This window comes from Oenanthe melanoleuca, chromosome 8 (assembly GCF_029582105.1).
Source record: "Oenanthe melanoleuca isolate GR-GAL-2019-014 chromosome 8, OMel1.0, whole genome shotgun sequence".
In the NCBI taxonomy this organism is placed as follows: domain Eukaryota; kingdom Metazoa; phylum Chordata; class Aves; order Passeriformes; family Muscicapidae; genus Oenanthe; species Oenanthe melanoleuca.
In genome coordinates this window covers 7,036,493-7,057,708 of record NC_079342.1, presented here as the reverse complement: position 1 = coordinate 7,057,708, position 21,216 = coordinate 7,036,493, and the positions used below count along the sequence as shown (strand labels likewise).

Below are 21,216 nucleotides of genomic sequence, written 5' to 3'. Positions count from 1 at the left end.
TATTGATTAATAACTGGATCAATTGTATTTATTGACCTTTAACAGACAATTTTTCTGGCCTGTAATCCTATTTTTCTTTCTACATCTTAACGCAATGGACCTTCTACTAAAACTCTAGAACTGGGTCTTTTACTTGAAAAGAAAGGATGTTCTTGGTATAACTTGATACCAACTAAGTACCAATTTAGTCCCTTCAGGTGCTGAAAGCTTTTCACCTTCCATTTCTCTGAACAGAGAGCTGATGAGTGGAGTGCTCAGAGAATTGCTTTGTATGATATATTGTGGGCACTTGTGGTCTGTTAGACAGAAAAGACTTCCAGGATTACTTTAGGCCATACCAAAGAAATGTTCTCAGAGGGGAAGCCATAGGTCAAGGCCAAATGCCTAGGTCTTCTCTCTAGGTTATCTTTTTATCAATTTTATTCCAGTAAAAAGACTTCTTTCAGAGCCAGTTATTTCTTGGCATTTAGGAGTTTTGTAGGAAATTCTTTGTTAGGAATGCAAAACTGACAACGGCATCAAACTACCCTTGTAGTTTATATTTTACTAGAAAAGTGTATATGAATTCTTTTCATGTATGTTTTAGGGCAGGAAAAAAAACCCAAGAGCATTTCTTTCCCAGACACTCCATTTTTATGTTTGTTTGTGGTTTTTGTTTTTACTCTTTACTGCTTTTTTTTTTTTTTTTTTTTTCTTCAGGACAGTTGGGGACATTCTGATATACTTAGCTGCATATTATTTGTGCTACCTGTATTCATCAGGTATGTATTCTACGAAAAATATATTTCTATATATTTATATTGAACGAGGGGCAGCATTACTTCCACAAACTGCAAGGAGATTACAGGGGCAGATCACACTGCATACGTAGTCTTAAAAGTTCTTTTTCTTTTCAAGTGATTAAGTGCTTGGTTATGGGAAGACGTGCTGTGTGCTCCTTGTGCAACGCTGTAAAGAGGAAACCGATCTGCTGATGGAGGCTGCTTGGAGTTTGCTTTATGTTTAAATCTCCTGGAAATTTTTTTTTTTTTAAGACAAAGCTGTTCCGTAGAGAGCACGGGCTGGTATTGAACTATACATTAAACAAGAGCGTCGCGTATGTGCTGCCGTAATCATCTACGCCACAGGAGTGTTTTAAAAGCAAACACAGATGTGCGCACCCTTCTTCTCTACGAGACCGTGAGCATCTGTTGCTTGCGGCAGCAGCGGCGCTGGTTGTGAATTACAGGTTGAAGGCTGTACACGACCCCTACAGGGTTTGAATTACAGTGGAGGGAACCTAAATTCGGAGTTGGGACGCCGACAGCGGGCAGCGCAGGAGGTTCCGCTCCGGGACGGTCCCTGCGAGGCGGGGGAGCCGCACAAGCCGCGCTCGCCACGTCGCTGCTGCGGACACCGTGGGGAGCAGCAGCCGAGCTGCCCTCATTGCACAGCATTGGCCCGGCCCCGGTCTGGGCCAGCTGCTCCGGGAAGCGCCCGGCGGCGCTGGAGCCCTCGGCGGCGGGCGGAGCGGAGGCGGGCGGGTTTGAAAGGGAGGCGCCGGCTGCCATGTAAGCGCCGGCCGGGAGCGCCGCTGCCGGCAGGGCTGAGCTGGCACCGCCGCTCCGGCCCGGCCCGCGGAGCCGCCCCCGCCCCGGGCATGGGAGCGCAGCGGAGCGGGGCCGCCGGAGAGCAGCGGAGCTGCCGCGGGGGCGGCCCCCGGGAAGGCCCATGGCCTTCATCATGATGAAGAAGAAGAAGTTCAAGTTCCGCGTGGAGCTGGAGCTGGACGAGCTCTCCTCCGTGCCCTTCGTCAACGGCATCCTGTTCTGCAAGGTGCGGCTGCTGGACGGGGGCAGCTTCAGCGGGGAGTCCTCCCGGTAGGTGCCTGTGCCGGGGTGCTCGCCCCCGCAGGGAGCCCCGGGCGGCGGCGCCGTCCCCGCCCGTCCCGTCCCGTCCCGTCCCGTCCCGCGGGCTGCGCTCCGCTCCGCGTCTCGCCGAGACCGGGGAAGCGCGGCCGTGCCTCGGCGAGCCCGGGGCTCCGCTGTTCTCCTTTAGGTTCGCCTGGTTCGGGGCCCGGGGAAAGGAGGGGTGGCTGTCCCGGGGCTCTGGCGGGTGCGGCCGCGCCGCTCGCCGTTCCCCTCGCCCAAGGGGAAGCTCTGTGGCACCGGCAGCCTGGCCGCCTTCTCGTCCCGCCTGCTTTGCCAGCATCAACGGCGAGAGAACGCATGTGGGAGCACTTGGAACTCCTCGTCTGCGTGGCTGCTCGCTGCCTGGAGTCGTAACGTTGTAAAATAAATTCTGAGGCTCCTAAACACGGAGTAAGAGAGGAAAGGAATCCCTGAGTAATGGGGGTTGTCCCAGAGAAATGGGTCTCTTGTGCCATAACGCTGGAGCTGCTGAGCGGATCGGTAGCCGGAGGGGAGAGCCTTTCTTGTCTCCACGTCTGTAGTCTGAGCTGTCCCCTGTGAGTTGTGCGACCTTATTGTTTAATTATTGAACATTGGCTTGCTGTGTTTCGTTCTGCGGATATTTACATGGAGAGCTAAGTTCCATGGAAAAGTCCTCAATTTTTCCTTTAAGTGCTCGGGTCATGTGTTACTTTGTTCATGCTCAGTTCTGCAAGTGCAGCAAGGCAGATGTCTTTTTTTCCTTTTTCTTTTCCTTCAGTTGTGCCTCAGCAATGGGATAATCATCTGTCGTGACAGTGGCTCCCCGATCCACGGGTAGTGATGGGTAAATAGAGTGCCAGTGTATTATTTTTTTTTCCAAGTACCAGGCAGAGGCAGAACCTTGTCAATAGGAAGGGTGTGTGCTGTGGCTTCAGGTCTGGGGAGGAGACTCCCCTCCCATTACACTTGTTCTTGTTGTATGAGTTATTATTTTACTTTAATTTTATTAGAGAAAGGATTTACTGGAAAATACAATTCTGGGAGAAGACGCTAACAAATCCATGAATATTCAGTTATTTTCTTATTAAAATACTGTTGTTATGGAGCTTTCTAAATTATCTGCTTTTGATTCTGTAAATTAAATTAATCAAGGAGAAGGAATAAAAATGGAACTTTGGCCTAGTACCTCCTTATTTAACCATTCCATTATACTAGCATGTATAATAGAAGATAAATTTTTCTTCTGTATAGTTGGAAGTTGCTCAGCTCATCAGTGCTCTGTTCTCATTTTGTGTCCTTCTTCAACATTTTTCTTGTGGCCAACTTCATAAGTAATAGATGATGATGATGATGACAATCATGATTCAGACACTAATGTGCCATTACTGTCCTATTCCAGCCCTTATTGCCTTGCAGTCATTTCCACAGGCTGACATACATCTTCTGGACAGGATGTCTATTTTCAAGGGCTTGCTTTCAGCTGAGCAGATGGTTTTGACATGTTATGGTGATCTTAGTCTGTTTTGCCTTGCCTATTCATAATGCTGAAATTAGACACTTGAAAGCCTACATTCATATCTTTATGAATGGTTTATTAGAGTAAAATATGTGTGGTAGGATGTAGTGTGTGTAGGAAAACTGATGTAAAAAATTGTGTTAGAGCTGAAGCTAAGAAATTCTTTCATTTTCTTTTTCTGGGGTTACAGCTTAAAAACGAACAGCAGTGAACATATGCTGGTATGTCAAGGTCTGTGTGAGTGTAACTCATTCCTGCTGGACTGAGAATGTTTGGCTATGCTGGTAGGGAGTTAAAGAATTCTTCTGCAGTGATCCTTCAGTGCCAGTTTAGGGAGTGCCTTTGCTCCTGGCTTAAGAATTAACAGATGAGTTTTCAGAGTGGTGATTCAGCAAAGGGCTGAACAAATAAGGAAGAAATTAGGTTTACACCAGAGTGGTAGTATTTCAAAACTTGTCAGTTGCACACTTTCTGGTGGCCATAGTCTTCTAGTTACATGCATTTGTTAGTTTGCTGTGAGCTGGCAGTTATATCCCTAAAGTAGTGATCTTTTTAGCTTTATAAAAGATATTCAAAGAATTCTATTGTTTCAGAAAGTAACAGACAAACTCATTCCAAACATTTTATAATATGGGGGAAACTGACACTATTTTCTTAATAGCTTTATTTTTGTTACTCACCAAGGTCTGGTAAACTATAATTATTCTGGAAGAAGTTATGAAGTTCTCAAGTTGGTACCCATACAGTCTAATACCCTGCTACCTCTTGCTTTAGAAAGTAAAAAAAAAAAAAAAAAGGTCCGATCAATAGTCTATAAACCACCCTCACATTATTAGCATTTTATTTCCAAAGCCTACTCACAGAGAAGAGTGTCATAAAAATCCAGGGCAGCAGTTGCCTTGGAATAGGGGCCCATATGTATGTAGGAAATCATCAAAAAAACAGTTTCTAGTGATTGTCTTGTCAGCCCTCTATGGATCATGCTGTATGAATGATTAAAGTCCTGATCCTGCAAGCAATGTGGTACCTTCATCATCCCTCTGACCACTGAAGTGAGATGAAAAGAAGACTAATAAAAGTTGTAGCTACTGAAACCACATCACTTTGTGTTTTTGGGTTTGCATATAGTTTTTGAGAACTCCAATTAGAAAACTTCAATTTGAAACATCCCTTTGCACATCTGTGAATACTTACTGTAGGAAAAGAAAGTTCTGGATTATAACACTAAATATTTAATTACCTGACAAGAATATTGAACTTTTAAAGTAATCTGGTAGTGCCAAATAAAATTTTTATCCAAGAACATTGACCAGCCAAGTGGCAGCAGTGTTTAAACTGGAAAAAATGTTGGAGAGTTTCTGCAAGAGCAGGACCCTGGAATTCTGGCAAGAATGAATGTGTTATAAGCTTTGACTCTAAACCAGGAAAAGCCTTGACAGCCATTGTAGAAGGGGGGAGGCTCAGTTTGGTTGTTTCAGCAAACTGACCACCAGCCATATAGTGTAATTCCTGCCCTCCCCTTTCTGAAACTGCTTCCTAACATGACTTCTGGATATTTACCATTGTGTTTGAGATGTTAGAATAAAGGCTGGATTTTCAGTCAATAGACTGTGGGTGTATGCAAAGTTATGCTAACAAACCTTTTTTTCTTTAGGAAGCTTTCATCACTTAAGCCTTGTTTCCTGTGTGGCAAGGCATCTTTCTATCTTTCCCCTGGCCAATGACATTAGATCTCTCTCTTTGAAATTGGATACATTAATACATGACACTTGTGCAGATTCTAGGATGCTGTGTGTCTATGTTCTCCCTGGTCATAAAATAGTGTGCACATAATGGCTAATGCACCATGAAAGGACATAAGATTATTTCAGGGCAGAAATTGCACCTATGAGTATTCTGAACTGAAAAATATACTATTTTAAGGTACAGACTTGACTAAATTCTAAGCATATTTATTCATGGCCATTCTAATGTAGATATAAATATATAGCAGGCACAGGCTTTCTGCAACTGCCCTCATTTTATCAGGCTGAATAAAAAATTAATAGGTCCCTGGAGCGGAAAACTGAGGCTCATAGGCTGAGCTGTTGCTCAATCAGCAGTAAATGAACAGATGGAATATGAGAAAATCCAAGAAATTTTGGGAATAAGGATCTGATTTCTTGAGGCTGTACTTTGAATGCTCTACTCTATCAACTGAGGCTACAGTAGCTATAAGCCTGCTAGCTCCATTTTTAGCTTGGTTTCCAGCTGCACCCCAGTCAAGAAAAGGACTTGGTTGGTGTCTTCTTCTGACTGCAGCTTTCAGCTTTGTCATATTCCCCTTCCTTTCAGATCTGATTTCTGACAATTTAGAATGCTGATGTTTCTATCTTTACAAACAACATTCTATACTAAGAAGCTGGTTATGTTTGCTGTATGTGACAGAGATTTGAGGTGGCCAAGAGCTGTAAGTTTTTCATCAAATCATTTTATGTTCCAACGAATTTCAGCAACATGGTTTTTTTTTAATACACCTCCTTGAGACTTGACAGGAAGTCTTGAGAGATCATGCATGAATATATTCTTATTCCTAATAGGTACAGGCTAGGGCATGTAATTGCTTTCATTAGAAATTGACTTCCTATCTGCCAGATAAGTACTTCTTACTTCCAGTGATGCATGGCCATCTCCTTCTCAACTGTCTAAAACTACATGTATTTTTTGTGACACCAGCAATTAAGTGTCCAGTGAGGCAGAAAACCTCAAGTTGTCTTTTTACCTTTCTTTCCCTGATTGCTGCTATTGCATTTGAAAAACTCTCATGATAGTAACACAGTTTAACTAACTCTTTTTAAATAACAGTACTTGTTAGAAAAACATACCTGTCACATGGAATCACTGTCCCTATCACTCTAATCTTCCTGCATGATGTCTGAATTCTGCTGACAGTCTTCAAAGCTGGATAATGCTACTTCTAATAGCTTTTTCAGCTGTAACTGGATTTACAGTTGGGGAACTTGAAGCAAAATAAGTTTTCAAGTACTATGAGGAATGTTAGCGGTGTGATAAAAATCCTACCTTGCAATTTTGTAGCTGCTTTTTTCAGATTCTTGAATGTCCACTTAATGTTTCATCATTTGTGAAGTGCTACTTGGTCAAGCAGCTTTCAGATCCTGTCCTCTGTAGGGAAGAAAAGGTAAGGAGAAGTTCTCTACACAAAGTACAACTTTTTCAACATGTAGTTTCTTGGTCTTTCTCCTTTCATTAATAGTTACAGTAAAATGTGTTTAGTCAACTGATTCAAAGAATATGATAAAAAACAAAGAATTAATCAGAGGAGTAAAGAATATATTATTTGAAGTTTTGAAGGGGTTAATCTTTGGGATACAGTAGAGGAAAATAACGTTTGTATAGTCTGCTCTTTGCATGGGGTGTAACGGGTTAGTGCAGATATAAAAAGGTCTCGGTCTTGGGAGACTTCTGTTACTGTACTTATAAGAACTGATATGAGATGTATCAACAGCTAACTTGTCACAAAAAAAAAGTTTGAGAAGAGATACATGACAGACATCTGTTAAAGAGGGAGAGGCAATGGGAAAAGCTTTCATGCTTAAGGTGTCTGGTTTGTGCAGAACAGGGACTTGGTTTAAAAGAGCTGGAGTTGGTTTGTTGGTTTGTGGGTCACAGGGCCCTGTGTGTCCACTGTGCCAGCAGCTGGAGAGTCCAGATGGGTTACAGCAAATGCCAGCCCCGGGTGGCACCTGCAGTCAGGGATCCCTGTGGTGCCAGCAGCTGGAGCAGATGCCCTGGGATGGAGCTGCACTGTGAGCAGGTGGGATGGCCTGGGAGCCATACACAGGTCTCTCTATCTCTGTGTATGTGTCCAGCACACCTGTGCCCTGCCCGAGGACAGGGGAAGGCTGTGAGTGCAGGCTGGCTCTGAGTCCCTGTGCCTGTGAGTGCCGGGATCCCAGCGGGGCTTCCCAGGAACACCACCTCACCTCGCTGCTGCCTGGGAGCAGTGCAGCTGCAGCCATCCCATCCACATGAGAGATCTTCTAAAACAAACAAGCAAAACTTGGGGGACTCTCTTATCAAATCACCAGCTTTATGAGATAATACTAATATTCTCATTTACCTTATGGAGTAAAAAGCTTTTTTTTTCCACAGTATTTATAGTGAGTAGATAACTCATGTTCTGTTCACATACTGTAAGATGCATTAGCAAATCCCACTTTGTTTGACATAAAGTGTAGTGACCCAGTTGAATCCAAAAGTAGTTCTGGAAGTATTTTCATGTGAACATAGTCTGATACATAGACTGAATGGTATCTTAAAACAAATGATCCCAATTTATTGTTTCTTTGATGACCAGTAAATCTAAAATAATTGCACTACAAACACAAGCAGTTTGTCATAATCATTCCCATATGGCTAAAGATCCTAATGGGCTGAGAATAACTCAAATAAAAACTTGAGTAAATTTTCTGATTAATGAAATTGTCTTTTGCTAAACGTCCACAAGGAATTCTGGCTTCTTTATTTCAGAGCCTCTCATGCTAAAGCTTTTCTATTTAGCTAGAAAGGATTCTCCCCATAACACTGTAGGTCCTTAAAAATGTTAATTTTTGAATTTAAGCTATTAATCAAGGATTTTATCCTTGTGGAAATGAAAAAACAATCTGATAAACATATGCACCTTAAAAAAAAAAAGACCAGCACTTGTTAACAATTTAGGATGAGGAGGTGACTGGATTAGGACTTACTGTCTATTATCTGTGTTTACTTTTTTTTTCAACTGTTGTGTCAGAAGGAAAAATCCAATATTTTTATTCAACATTTATAAGTTGTGTATAGTATATAAAACATCTACAACTAAGGAGTTGTTTACAGCTTAAGTCTTGCATTTGAAATTAAGTCAATGTGAAACTGTCACTCTAAGGAAAAAACAGTGATGGTAACACACTATATATTATGTCCTACAGTATCTGTTTATTGAATTTATTCTTGGTTTTTTTTTCAATTACACTTGGCATTTGTTCAATTACACCAAAGCACTGCAGCCTACTATGTATTCCAGTGCATCTTGGTAACTAAGATACATTTTGATTAAGAAAACAACTGGTTTTGCTTTGCATGTGGTAAAGTGACCGGAGGCTCGTAGGAAAGTGACTCAGAACGGAAAGCTCTCCCCAGCGTGCCTGCAGCACCGGCACAGCTGCCAGGAGTTATCTGCGTTCATTTCCATAGCAGCCAATCAATACAGCTGTTTATTTTCTAAAGGCCTTGCACTTAACTAAGAGTCTTACAAACTTAGATGTTACTGTTGAAGTTAAATGTTCTGATTATTTGACTTTTTTTCAGCATGATGTGAATAGCTATTATATAATAACTATATAGTACTCATCTGTACTAAAAAATTTCCTGAATTACATTACATCAATTTTTTTTCTTTTATATAGTGGAATTAGAAGAACTGTTTTGTGGGAATAGGGGCAGTTGGTTGGGTTGTCTGTTTGGTTTTAATTGTGTGCAAATTTTTTCAAATATCTTGTGATTTATATGCCAGCAAAAGAAACTAATGATACTTTTTTCTAACATCCTTATGAGAAGAAAGCAGAACTCCTGGGGTTTTTTTTGATTTTCAGAAAAATTAGACCATCAGCATCCACAACTGAAGCCTTTTTACTGCCACTTTTACTTCTTGTTTGCAAATCCTGCCCTGAAATGAGTGGGCTGAGTCTATAGAAAGCAGAGTGATTTTGTGCTGTCTTCCTTACTTGAACCATTATACCCATATAGTAGTATTGGTATGCTGAAATAAATTCAAAATCCCTAAGGTTTTAAGGTTGCTTACATTTTTCAAGCAGATGTTACTTACATTTATCTTGCATTTACAAGCAAAAATGTGTTTAATGTTCACTGCATTATCTTTTGCTACAATGTGAGTGATGTCTGAACACTAACTGTAGAATGTGCAACTGCTTTGACTTTGTTGTAGAGGCAGAAGGCTGTTCTGAGAAGCAGAAACAACTTGAACCATTATACTGAGTAGTAAAAAAATTTTGGCACATCACTTTGAATTTATGAGTTTACAAAAACACTTTTTCAGTGGAAAAAAGGTAGCATTATTACTACTGGAAATGTTACAGAAGCAAAAACACTACAAGAACTTAGCGAAATGATGAATAGCAGCAGAAGTGATGCTGTTATTGATAGAGCCAGTAGTGTCCTGGGTGACAAGGAAAGGGTGGGAAAGATGATGACTGCTGTCCTACTTCTGTAACAAACAGATGTAATGAGAAAAAGGATTTTCTGACCTTTATGGATGACATTTATATGTGTCACAAATGATATCAGTTATCAATTACCCCTTTTAAGGGTGTATTTTATGTGATGTCTTCTTCTCTGAGCCTGTTTCAATAGAGATGTAACTGTGTGTAATTTCCCTTTTTTGAATTCTGGTTCTTTTACGTAACTCACATGACAGCAGGATGGGATTCTTTTCCCCCCACAGTACAGGAAAGTTTGCAATGTAAAACATTCTAGATAAAGAGTAGATCATGTTTACAGAGCGTGTTCCTTCCAGGTCACATGCCTGAATGTGACTCAGTGCTGTATCTCAGAATCTGTTAGTCTGTTGTGGTCATTACACTGACTCATTTCAGGCTGGCTGATTTATTCTCACCTTAGGAAGTCACACTGCCAGTGAGCCTTGGAGTTGGCAGTCTCACCAGAACAGCAAAGACAGCTTTTGTGAGTGCCCTGTAACTCGTCATTTTTCTATACATGTGATGTACTCTGGCTCCAGCCTCTGCAGAACCATAGGATTCTATCTGCTAAAAGACTTTAAACTGCTTCTTCAATAATAAGCTGCTGTCAGAAGTTAGTATATACCATAGGAATGTATGTATTAGGAAAATGGAAGAGGAAAAAGGAGAAATATTTTTATATGTGAAGACGGTACTTCAGTGGTTAGACTGATAGAAGAAATTACCAGTTTCTTCAGAGTTCTAAGATGTGAATTTAGAAACATGGGGCTAGAAAAGAACTTTTGATTATTGAGGTAAGTCCTTAGAATCACAGTCCTTATGCCCTGTTAGTGACAAACTGGCCAACCTTGTCCTAAAATACAGTGAAGACTTTTTATGCATCTTCTCTTATTTGACAGCTGTTCCAGAAACTTGCTCTGTAGTTTGAGGCCTCCTAACTTTCAGTTTTAAATGGATGTTTGATTATGCTTTATTTTGGTCTTAGCCACTTCTCAGTTGACTTAAAAGTTATTTGGTCTCTCAAGTATTTGAATCACTAGTGTATCATTAGTATATGGGGTTTTTCTCTTTTAAGGTAGAGGGGTTTTCTAGTTGTCCTCCCTGTGCCTGTTCATTTTGGAGTCTGTTCTTGGTGAGAATTAGCCAAACAGAGTATGTTCTCCCTGAGTCTTAAAAAATGACATTGATAACTGAAAGCATCCTACATCCTCCTTTTTTTCCTCACTGCATCATACTGTCAGATGGTTATCCTCCTGTGAGAAACAGATCCCTTCAGATGTGTCAGCTTATTTTGCTCTCAAATGGCAAGCTCACAGTATGTAGTTGCAATTCTCATTTGCCCCAAGTGCATTCCTTTGTAATGGTTATTGCACATCATCTCCCTTCTACTTTTCCAGGCCCCAAATTTATGTAATTTTGCTTGTATGAGGCTCCTTTCCTCTGAACTGAAAAACTGCTTGTCAAAGATGCTATCTTGAGCACATTGCAAAGCTCAGCAGCTTGGGAGACAGTGCCTGGGAGCTGATGTTCAGGAAGACTTCACTCTCCTGAGGCAAACTGCAGAAATTACACTCACATTTATTTGCAAAAACATGTGGCTGTTGAATTCTTCTGGAGGTTTAATACCATGTTCAAGGTTTGAAATAGTTATTAGTCATGCTGTACTGTTAAGATCAGAACGGTGGATTATTATTCAGGCCTTGGACCAGAATTTGCATGGAGTGGAGCCAGTGTTTGTTCTTGAGCTGTCTCATTGCAGTGTATGGTTCTGAATGTACGTGCATCTAACACTGAGCATATGCTCTTTACTTGCAGGGAAGTAGTACAGGCCAATTGTGTCCGCTGGAAGAAAAAGTTCTTCTTTATGTGTAAGATCAGTGCCAGTGCCACAACAGGGATTCTGGATACCTGCACTTGCAGGGTGTCTGTACGGAAGGTAAGCAGCTTTTTTCCCCCTCCTCTCCTCTTTCCTTGCTCACGCTTCGTTTTGTTTCAATTTTGTTTCATAAAGCAAATTTTAGTTGCAATCACATCAGGTATTCCTTTAGTCAAAATTTTGTAGTAATCTTATTACTTAATTTACTTTGACTAATTTTTGGGGTGTTTATGTTTTTATTGAAGAAAACCCTTTTTCCAGTAGGGCAGCAAAGGAATTTCTCTTCAGTGTTTATAAAGTTAGCTCTTGATTGACACTTCCAGCAAGCAGCAGTAAGCTTAGAAGCCTTGAACTGTTTTAAGTACCAGAATTTTGCATGCAGCATGTCCTAGCTTTGGGGCCAGACGTTGTAAGAGCCCAATGCCTGTTGGCATCAGGCACTTGCCATTCCTCTCTCCAAGACAACAGTGTCTTGCTGGCCAGCTCCAAAGGCATTATGAATATTAAGGTCTAAATGACAGCAGCATAGTCTAGCAAATGTGTGGGGAGATATTTTAAAATAAAGATTGATACCTGCTTTTCTAAAAAAAAAAACTAAGAAAAATCCTGAGTCAGTATATTTAATGGCTTAATGGTATGTCTTTTTCCTATTTTTTTCCCTAGGAATTAAAAGGAGGAAAGGCATATGCAAAGGTAAATTGAGATGTAACTAATTTTGCCTACAGATAAGCTTTTCTTTCTTGTCATTTTATGCCCTTTTAAAATAATTCTAGAATAGTACTTAATACCTATGACTTCATAATATGCAGTGACACAATGCTGATGGAACTTTCAATTAATGTGTTTAATAAATATATAACGATTATATACCATGAAAACTTTTTTCTTTTGGGCTGGTATGTGGAAAGGGTTAGTAAAATTAAACTTTTATATTAAAAAATAAAGAAAACTCTCATTATTTTTTTCTCTTGGCACTTTAAATTTTTAACTGAAAACAGAAAAATGCTGCATCTTACACTCTGGATTTGTTTTCTGCTTTTCCCCTATAAAGGGCATCCTCGTACATATTTGAAAGAAAATGTTATTGAGTGGTATTCAGTGTGTAATTACCAAGTACCTTCATTTAGCCATCTGCTTACTACTAATTGTCATTTTCTCTTAACAGCTAGGATTTGCAGATCTAAATCTAGCAGAGTTTGCTGGATCAGGAAATACCACTCGTCGCTGTTTACTGGAAGGTTATGATACCAAAAATACAAGACAAGACAACTCCATTCTCAAAGTAATTTCTTTCCTTTATCATACTTAAAGCAATAAAGCAGAGAACAAGTGCTATTATTAAGCACTTAATGAAATTTAAAACTGAACATCTTTCTGGAAGGAAAGCTATTTGAAGTAAAACCAAAAGTGTTGTTTAGAGACAATCATTAAAATCTACGCAGTCAAAAATAGAATTTGTCCTATCTTTGAAATGGAGCTGCATAGCTGTAAAAGAAAAGCTTTTAAAAGGTGTTCCTAGTCTAAGGAGAGCTGAAAAATGAACAACTTAATATATGGTGTTTTCAAGACTGGGCAACCTTCTGTGCATCTTTCTGAGAGTGAATCTATTAATTGGCTTATTTATACAAGTCACCTTCCATGACTCCTGGGATTTTCCTGTTATCTATTTGATAGTAATCATGGTAACAGCTGGGGAGAATTCTTGCAAGACATCCACTCTGACATTCTCTTCCCTTAGTCCAGGGAGTAAAAAAAACTGAATAGGCTCCATAACCCTGAAAATAATTCCGTTGAGATTGTCAGGTAATTTTAAAAAACAAATACTTTTTCTACTGAGACACTGGGGTTAATTTTCCACAGTCTATGTATGGACCTTCTGATCTGGCAGTCACAGACTGTCCAGAACGCTTGTAATTAATTGATGGCTTTGACCTGCCTGACAAGCCTTCAATGCCCTGTGTCCTATGGCTTATTTACCCTGTGTGTTTTTGCTGTCTTTGATGTTAGCACAACCCATCCTGCGAGGCAACAGTTTGCTAAGCACCCTCAGCAAAGAACATATTTCAGCACCCACTGGTCTAAACAATGTTCTCTTTGCTCGTTCAGGTTTTAGGTTTCTTGGCTCTGTTTTTCCCTTGAAGCCATCTTAATTATTAATAATTCTAAGATTCTCCTTGATAAATGTGTTTTTTTTCAGAATCTTGTATGTGTAACTATATTACCTTAAATGGTATTCTGTGTTGTTTGCATGCCTAAGGAAAAAAGATGTTGTTTTTTGCCTGTGTTTATTTGCATGTGTGATGATGGTACTTTATTTTCCTTAAATATAACATTTGTGGTAAATATAACTTACTCACATGACCATGTATGTGTCACAATTTTTTTTCTTATTGTGGATTTTGTTTTCTTAATGTGTAGGTTTTGATCAACATGCAGCTGATGTCTGGAGACCCGTGCTTTAAAACGTAAGTTTTTAAAAAATCTCTGTGGGGTGGTGTTTTGATCATACATTCCATGTTGAGAATTACACTTCTAACTTGTGTTTTTTCATCTCTCCAATCTGGTATTAATATAACAATATTTAAAAAAAAAAGCCGAAAATGGAATGGTAGCTGAATAATGGCTAACATGGTAAAATTGCCAGTAGAAGTGTCATAGTTCTTGCTGTTAGGCTCTTAGTATTGAGCACAAAATACCTGTACATCTGTAATGTAAAAAAAAAAAAAAAAAACATAAACCAAAAAGCCCCAACAACAAAACAGACCGTTTGTGGGAAACTGTTCCTGCAGCAACCTTATATAAATATACTTGGTATGGGGTGATCTGCTAATACTTGTGTCTGGAAAATGTACTACTTTTATTCACAAGTCTCAGACGATTTTGAAATATGCATTTGCAAAAAACCCCAACAAACAACAGAAGTGTGATATGACTTAGTACAAAGAGAAAGCATTTACATATATTTACTTAGCAAAGACATTCTGCAGCTTAGTAAAAGATGCAAGAGGTAACATCTGAAGGGCAGGAAGCCAGGATCCTTTGGCCTCATTGTCCTTAATCTGTACTTAAGGAAGTGTAATAGTTGTACTGTGATTTTGTACCAGTCTGGCTTAGGTAATTCACCACAGAACTCTTCAATGTACCCTTGTACCACTAAATGTCCTTTCTTTTATCTTCTACTAACATTTAATGAGAAGAACAGAACACTGAACATTGCAGAATCTCATGCTTACGGAATAAATAGCAAGAGGGTATTACCTGAATTCGTCTGATTGAGCAAAACTTTTCCATCTCCCTCGTTATCCAGCACCTCTTTTACTTCAGAACAACTTCAGTAGATTTACTTTAGAGTCAGACCTACTAACAAATACATCACTGGAACTGATAAACAATTCCTCAAAGGCAACCAATCATTAGTCTTAGATACTAATAAAGCAACATATTTGTTTTTTACTGCCTAGTACTGAAGGAGTTGAAATTAGTATCTAAATAGCTTTCTGGATTCCTAGGAAAAAGTCTCTTACTCAAATTATTCAGACTTGGCACTTTCTTTCAAACTGGTGATATAACCATTTCCTGGAACATAAACTTTCAACACAAACAGAACAAAAAATTTATCTAATCCAGATGTCCTTTGTAGAAGGAAAAATAAACCTTAAAACAGTTTCACAATCTGGCATCAACTACATATTTAATGAAGAAGCCTAGAAGGCTTGGTGTTTGATCTGGGATGACATCCCTGAAACCATTCAGTTCTTGCTTTCAAAAGTATGTTTTGCAGTTAAGTCACACAGGCACTGTATTTCTGGAAGTTCTTTTTTTCTTTTCCTCTTTACTTTCAAATATAACCTAAGACGGGCTGTGTTACTTTACATGAAGACAGTGCCTCATTTATTGACTATGTCAAATCTAAAAATGTCAACAAATACCCATTTGTATGCAGAGCAACAGTCTGTTCCCACAGCAAAAAATAACAAAGCATTAAAAAAAACATGTAGGTAACATCTTGAAATGTATTTTGGTTGTGATTTCTTGTACTATGTAATTTTCTAATTAGTTTCTTTTGCACTACCAAAACACAAACTAAGAGGTTTATTAATTTAAAAAGATCTCTCTTTGGATCTTGGTATTAACTCAAACAAGCACTTGAGCTTTATTAAAAGCTTTTAATATTGAATTAAAATTTAAACTACATCATACATGATGCTTTTTTGATTTTGTAGAAGGTAAAATTTAGGTAAAATTTAAAGGGCAATACGTGGAGATGGTGCCATAGGCCCCTTTATTAGGAGTTGGGAGGGTTATCAGCCCAGAATGATTTCCTGCCCTATGACAGGGATGAAACAAAGCCAGGAGTGTGTCACAGCACAGAAGCCAACTTGGCCAACTGTTGTGCACATTGGTTTTTTTTTTAACTTATCACCTTTTCATGTACTCCTTCAAGTACTGAATTATATATATTCTTAGCATGTAAACTGTCCTGTGATTCATACACTTTAAAAAAATAAGGAATAACTTCAAATTAAAGACATACCACTCTAGCAATAATCATAAAAGGAAAAGCCTTTCCCAGGATCCCCAGAGGATTGAGCAGATTGATTCTGTAATGTGTCCTTAAGCTCAACAGCAAAAGCTGCTTTTTTTTTCCCCTCTTCCTTAACGGGGGACCAGGCAGCATGTTTCCAAAAAAGAATTGTAGGTCTGTTAACTGGATGCACAGTATAAATTATGCCAACATATTTGAAAGGAAAACTGTGTGCTGATCATTCTGGAGAGATTACAACAGAAGTAAAGATCTTAACCACCTTTTTCTTTCAGGCCTCCTTCCACAGCAACATCTATAGCAATTGCTGGAGAATCAGAGTCTTTGCATGAAGACAGGAAAGGTGGAGAAAACTTAAAAGTAGCACATCTGGGTATAGCAGGTATAGAAAATGCTCTTAATTTTTCAGTACTTTTATAACTGGCTTCATCGTTTCAAAATGTTCAAAATACTTCAGATCTGAAAGAAATGCTGACAGTTGGCCTGCAAGGAACCTTCTTGCATGGCTTGTGGGTTTCTGCTTCAAACACAGCTGAAGTTTTTAAGCAGGTTAGCTTTTCAGACAGAAAACATCTGGACAATGTTCTACTATGATACTGGAGAAAGAAGGGTCATCTCTTCAATATTGACACTAGACAAATCTACCACTACATTTCTACAAATCTGTCTAACCCAGTGGTACTGTTTTGCTCAGATATATATTATGATTTTTATTTTTTATCATGGGATTTTTGCAGCACTTGAATCTTCAAAAGTTTTGTAGAAAATCAGTGTTGAGTCTCTAATCCCTCTGGGAAATGTGACTTTTGAATTTAATCAAGACTGCAGGCAAAGTAGCAATCAGGTTTGCTTTTGGAACACTGACTTGCCCATGTTGCAGGTGTCTCATCAAAGAGTGCCTCAGTCCCAGATGAACTTGGTGCATGTGGACATTCCAGAACATCAAGCTATGCAAGTCAGCAATCAAAACTGTCAGGTAGCTGTTCACAGTTTTGTTATCAGTTGTTGGGGATTATTTTTCTTTCCAGGCTTAGACAGTAGATAATAAGTTTACTTTATCTTTTGAAAAGGGTTTGGGTTGAAAGGTTTTTCCTAGGAGTTTCAGGTGTGGCAAGGGTAACATTTTTCCCTCTTAAAGTTTACTGGGTTCACTGGATTGCATCTTCAGAAGCAAGAAAATTTTTTGCCGTTGTTCCCTCCAATTAACATATCTGAATAAGATTTTTACATCTTCCATGAGTAAAAAAATCTAAAAGCTGAAGGGGATATTTGTAATTCTAATTGTTCTGATATAAACAGAGTTACTTAGAACATAAAGAAATGGCAGGTGCTAGGATACAAAACCCAAAGTCAGTTGTCAAGTTGATGTATACACATACATTCTTAGGGCTTTTGAAAGTCCTTTTATATGAAGACAAAACACAAATTCTGCTTTCAGGATGAACCTGGCCTGTCAAAAACATACCTAACCCATCTCTCCTACATTTTCCCAACAGGATACAGCACATGTCACTCTAGATCATCTAGTCTGTCTGAACTCTGCCACAGGAGAAACACCTCAGTGGGGAGTACCTCAGTAGGAAGTACCTCAACAGGAACTGGAAGTATTCTAGAGGCATGTGAAGAGACTGAGCCAAAAGTAACTGAAGCTGATACTGATACATCCACTGAAGATGCACCACCAGAAAAACAGTGCAGGTACACTTAATTTGAAAGCCCTATCTAGCAAAAGTAAATTCCTTTATCATGTCTAAGAGCTCTAAATGTATTTATTTTCACAGACATCCTGTAAAGCAAGACTCTGTGGAGTCACAGCTGAAGAGGGTTGATGCTACCAGAGTTGATGCTGATGATATAGTTGAAAAAATACTCCAGAGTCAAGACTTCAGTTTAGACTCAAGTGCAGAAGGTATGGAGATAAATAAGGAAGCTTAGGAAAATTGATGTACATTACAGACCTTAGGAAAACCCACTCTCTTCACAGTCCCTTGTTGTTTGTATTCGTAAGGACTGTGCTACATTTTCTACTTCGTGTTATCTACCAGAAATTGAAAATACCTGTACATGATTCAGGGAGCTTTCCCAGATCACTACTTTAAGCCTAAAAGAGCAAGTGCAAATCTATGACAAAGGTACTTCAACCTACACCATGTAGGAGTTGGTTCTTCATTACCTGAAGTATTTGCATCTGAAAGTATCAGCTACAAAACTGGGAGATGTAAAATTACGTAGATTTAGTTATGGCAACATTAAAGAAAGCTAACATATTTTAATTCATTTGCCTTTTAGAAGAAGGTTTAAGATTATTTGTGGGCCCTGGTGGAAGCACTTCTTTTGGAAGCCACCATCTACCTAACAGGTATGTAGCCAGAACAATTAATCCTTAGGCGATACTAAATAAAAATGCATCTTACCCAGCAATTATTCTGTGTCTACATTCTTGTCCTTTGTATCGTTCTATTCTGTATCATTTAAAAGCACCAAAAGAGCTAGATTGTCAGTTTTTAAAATAGGGCACATAGATTAGTTCCAGAACAGAATCGATGTGTCAGCCATAAGGATTGTAACTTTCAGAGTTTCTGAAGAGTCTCAGTTCTGAGGTTCTCAGATATGAGTTTCAGTATGGACAAAGGAAACAGACACTAGTTTCAAATGGGAGCTCAACAGCTTTATTATGTTACTCTGGAGTGGGGAGAAAATTTTAAGTGCTTTACACATCTGCCTTTACAGTATCAAACTGTTACATCTTCCTGATAGCAATGCTGATTTTCTTCAGTTTAGTTTTCCTCACAAATCCTGTTTCCGTTTGTTACATTATTTGTTTCAATGGTTTGTTCACCTTTCAACTATTTGCAGCCCTAAACTCTTTCTTCTGATAATTTGCTTCAGATTATCTTGCTGTTTAGAACCAGGGACCTCTTTTTCTTCTCTAAACCTTCTTTAAATAGCCTGATATATGACTTGACCTGAATGTCTAAATCTTCAGATGAGAAAGCATGAAAGCCAGGCAAGAATATGGTCTAATACTGTGTTTCTGCAGTCCAATGTAACTCAACATTTTTAGCTGAAGAAATCAGAATAGCCTTAGTATTTCAGCAATTACTATGAATCTAGGTATAAAGGCAGTTGATAATATACTGAAAGTCATAAAATAATTGCATTTTATATGTGCATGTAATCTTAATGGTTAAAAGGTGATTCCTTGGCTCATCTACAAACTGGGCACACTGATATCTGTCTAGGACCACATGAAGAATACAGAACACACTCCTGTAGCACACAAAGGTCTGTCCTAAGGCAGCTGCCAGAACAGTCCAGGCACAATACTGTACTAAGGCAGAGCTTGCCCTATTAATTTTTTACATAGTACTGCAATTTGCTGTGGAAAACCACTCACTATGGACTGTCATGTGGTAGGTGAAAGAGTTTTGTTTACAATTCAAAGTGAACAAAAGACTGAAGAAGTTTTTCTTCTATCTTAATGTAAGATTACAATCTGTTTTTGGGTTTTTTAGACTCACTGATCTGTTAATGTATAAATGTACATAAAGAGTATTAGCTGCTTATGACGTAACTGTGGGCATGGGTACCTTAAATGTGGTTTTTATGAAATTCTAGTGAAGTCCAACAGTAACTTCTTATTTAGTAACATTACTTTTTGTTCATTTTGACTGTAGTACAACAAAATCTCTTTAGTACATTAAAGTGTAGATGACTTCCTGACATGGTATTAATGATGAATGTTTTCTACCCTTCACTTTTAGCTGGTTTGGTACTTGCTGTTTGGTTGGAAAGGTTTTGTTGGGTTTTTTGGGAGGGCTGTTAGTTGTGTTGTTTAAACAATACACTTGCTGATATGTGATACTTGCTATTTAGCTTCCATTTAAATTGACATTGAACTAACTTTTTTCAAACTTTCAGGGTAGGATCTGGAGCATATGAACAGGTGGTGATAAAACGCTAAACTGGAATGTCAAATGAGGAAAACTTGGAGCTCTAGTATTGATACTTCTGGTATTGTTGCTCTGTTGCAAGAGCTGAGAAAGACAAAATGGACTCAATGTGATCTTTTCCTGAAAAGCAGTGGAATGCTTCTTGCTCACAGGGCATCATCTTCTGTGGTATGAAGGCAATGTGTAGCTATGTGTACCTTGTGAGAGCGCTTGGACCATTTTTGTAAGTTCTGATATTGGTGGAGTTAGCTAATTTCTGTGAAACATCTGTGGAAGCATGTCCCATTTAAATATTTTATATAAAGAGATCACTTGTGGTGATGGACTTTATTCGTAATGCTGTTTCTAAAGAAACTTCTGAAAGCTGGTCTTACAAGAACCTGAAAAAAGTAATTACTGAATTTGAGTCTATATGCCATTTTAGTTTTACAGGAGCTAATCACTCCTATCAGGTCAAAGTTATGGCCTCCAAAAAACAGGCCAGCTATGTTTTAACATAACCAAAACCTTCTCTTGAGAGTACTGAGCACAACTTCATTGTAAGGTTCAACTGAAGAAGTGAACATCACTTACATTTGAAACAAACCTCCAGAACAAAATAAATCTAGACCTAAGATCTAAGCCAGCCACTCGTCAGTTGTGTTGACTGTAAATTAAGGCTACAGGTTTAAATGCATCAAATGTGACTTTTTTTTGGTCCAAGTGATGAAAAAAGTGGGATTCCACACCAAAACACTAAGGCACAGTAGTGTTTTATCAAGAAAGCTGCCTTGATTGTTAAATCTGGAGTTCCCACAGAAACTCACTTTGATAATGCATGCAACATGCAATAGGATGGTACTGTTTACAAACCTAGTCAGTAGTTTACTACCACTTAATTTTTTAAATTGTAGTTTAATCTTTCAGTCTGTGCTTTGCTTGTGTTTTAAATGTGCCTTGCAGGACTGGGGGTGTACAGGGAGAGGAAAACATTTACTAAGGAATTTAAGCTTTAAAACTAGGTAAAAATCTATACTATTAGTAATATAACTTGTTAAGAAAAGCACTTTATTGTAGACACATTCTGCACAGTGAAAAAGTCTTAGTGTGCAACTTTGTTGAACACTTCTTTTTTTGCTATTTGTCCACATTAGGTCAGTGTACTGTATTTAAATTTGCACAAGTAGTAATTTGCCTGACAAGCAAGAAAGAGCTCTTTAAATT

The 21,216-nt window shown here is 38.9% G+C and overlaps 1 protein-coding gene across 2 annotated transcripts; it reads left to right on the top strand.

Moving 5' to 3' along the window:
• Positions 1–1,359: 1,359 nt before the first annotated feature.
• Positions 1,360–20,067, top strand: EEIG2 (EEIG family member 2). 2 transcript variants are annotated; one of them, XM_056498204.1, is made up of 11 exons: positions 1,360–1,859; positions 11,457–11,577; positions 12,181–12,210; positions 12,683–12,799; positions 13,936–13,982; positions 16,336–16,442; positions 16,941–17,036; positions 17,557–17,758; positions 17,842–17,969; positions 18,350–18,419; positions 19,982–20,067. In XM_056498204.1, the coding sequence occupies exons 1-11, from the start codon at positions 1,711–1,713 to the stop codon at positions 20,022–20,024; spliced, it is 1,110 nt and encodes a 369-aa protein (XP_056354179.1). In that variant the 5' UTR covers positions 1,360–1,710; the 3' UTR covers positions 20,025–20,067. The 2 variants fall into 2 exon arrangements, with proteins under 2 accessions (XP_056354179.1, XP_056354180.1); XM_056498205.1 differs by lacking the exon at positions 1,360–1,859 and adding an exon at positions 6,366–6,565.
• The last annotated feature ends 1,149 nt before the right edge of the window (positions 20,068–21,216 follow it).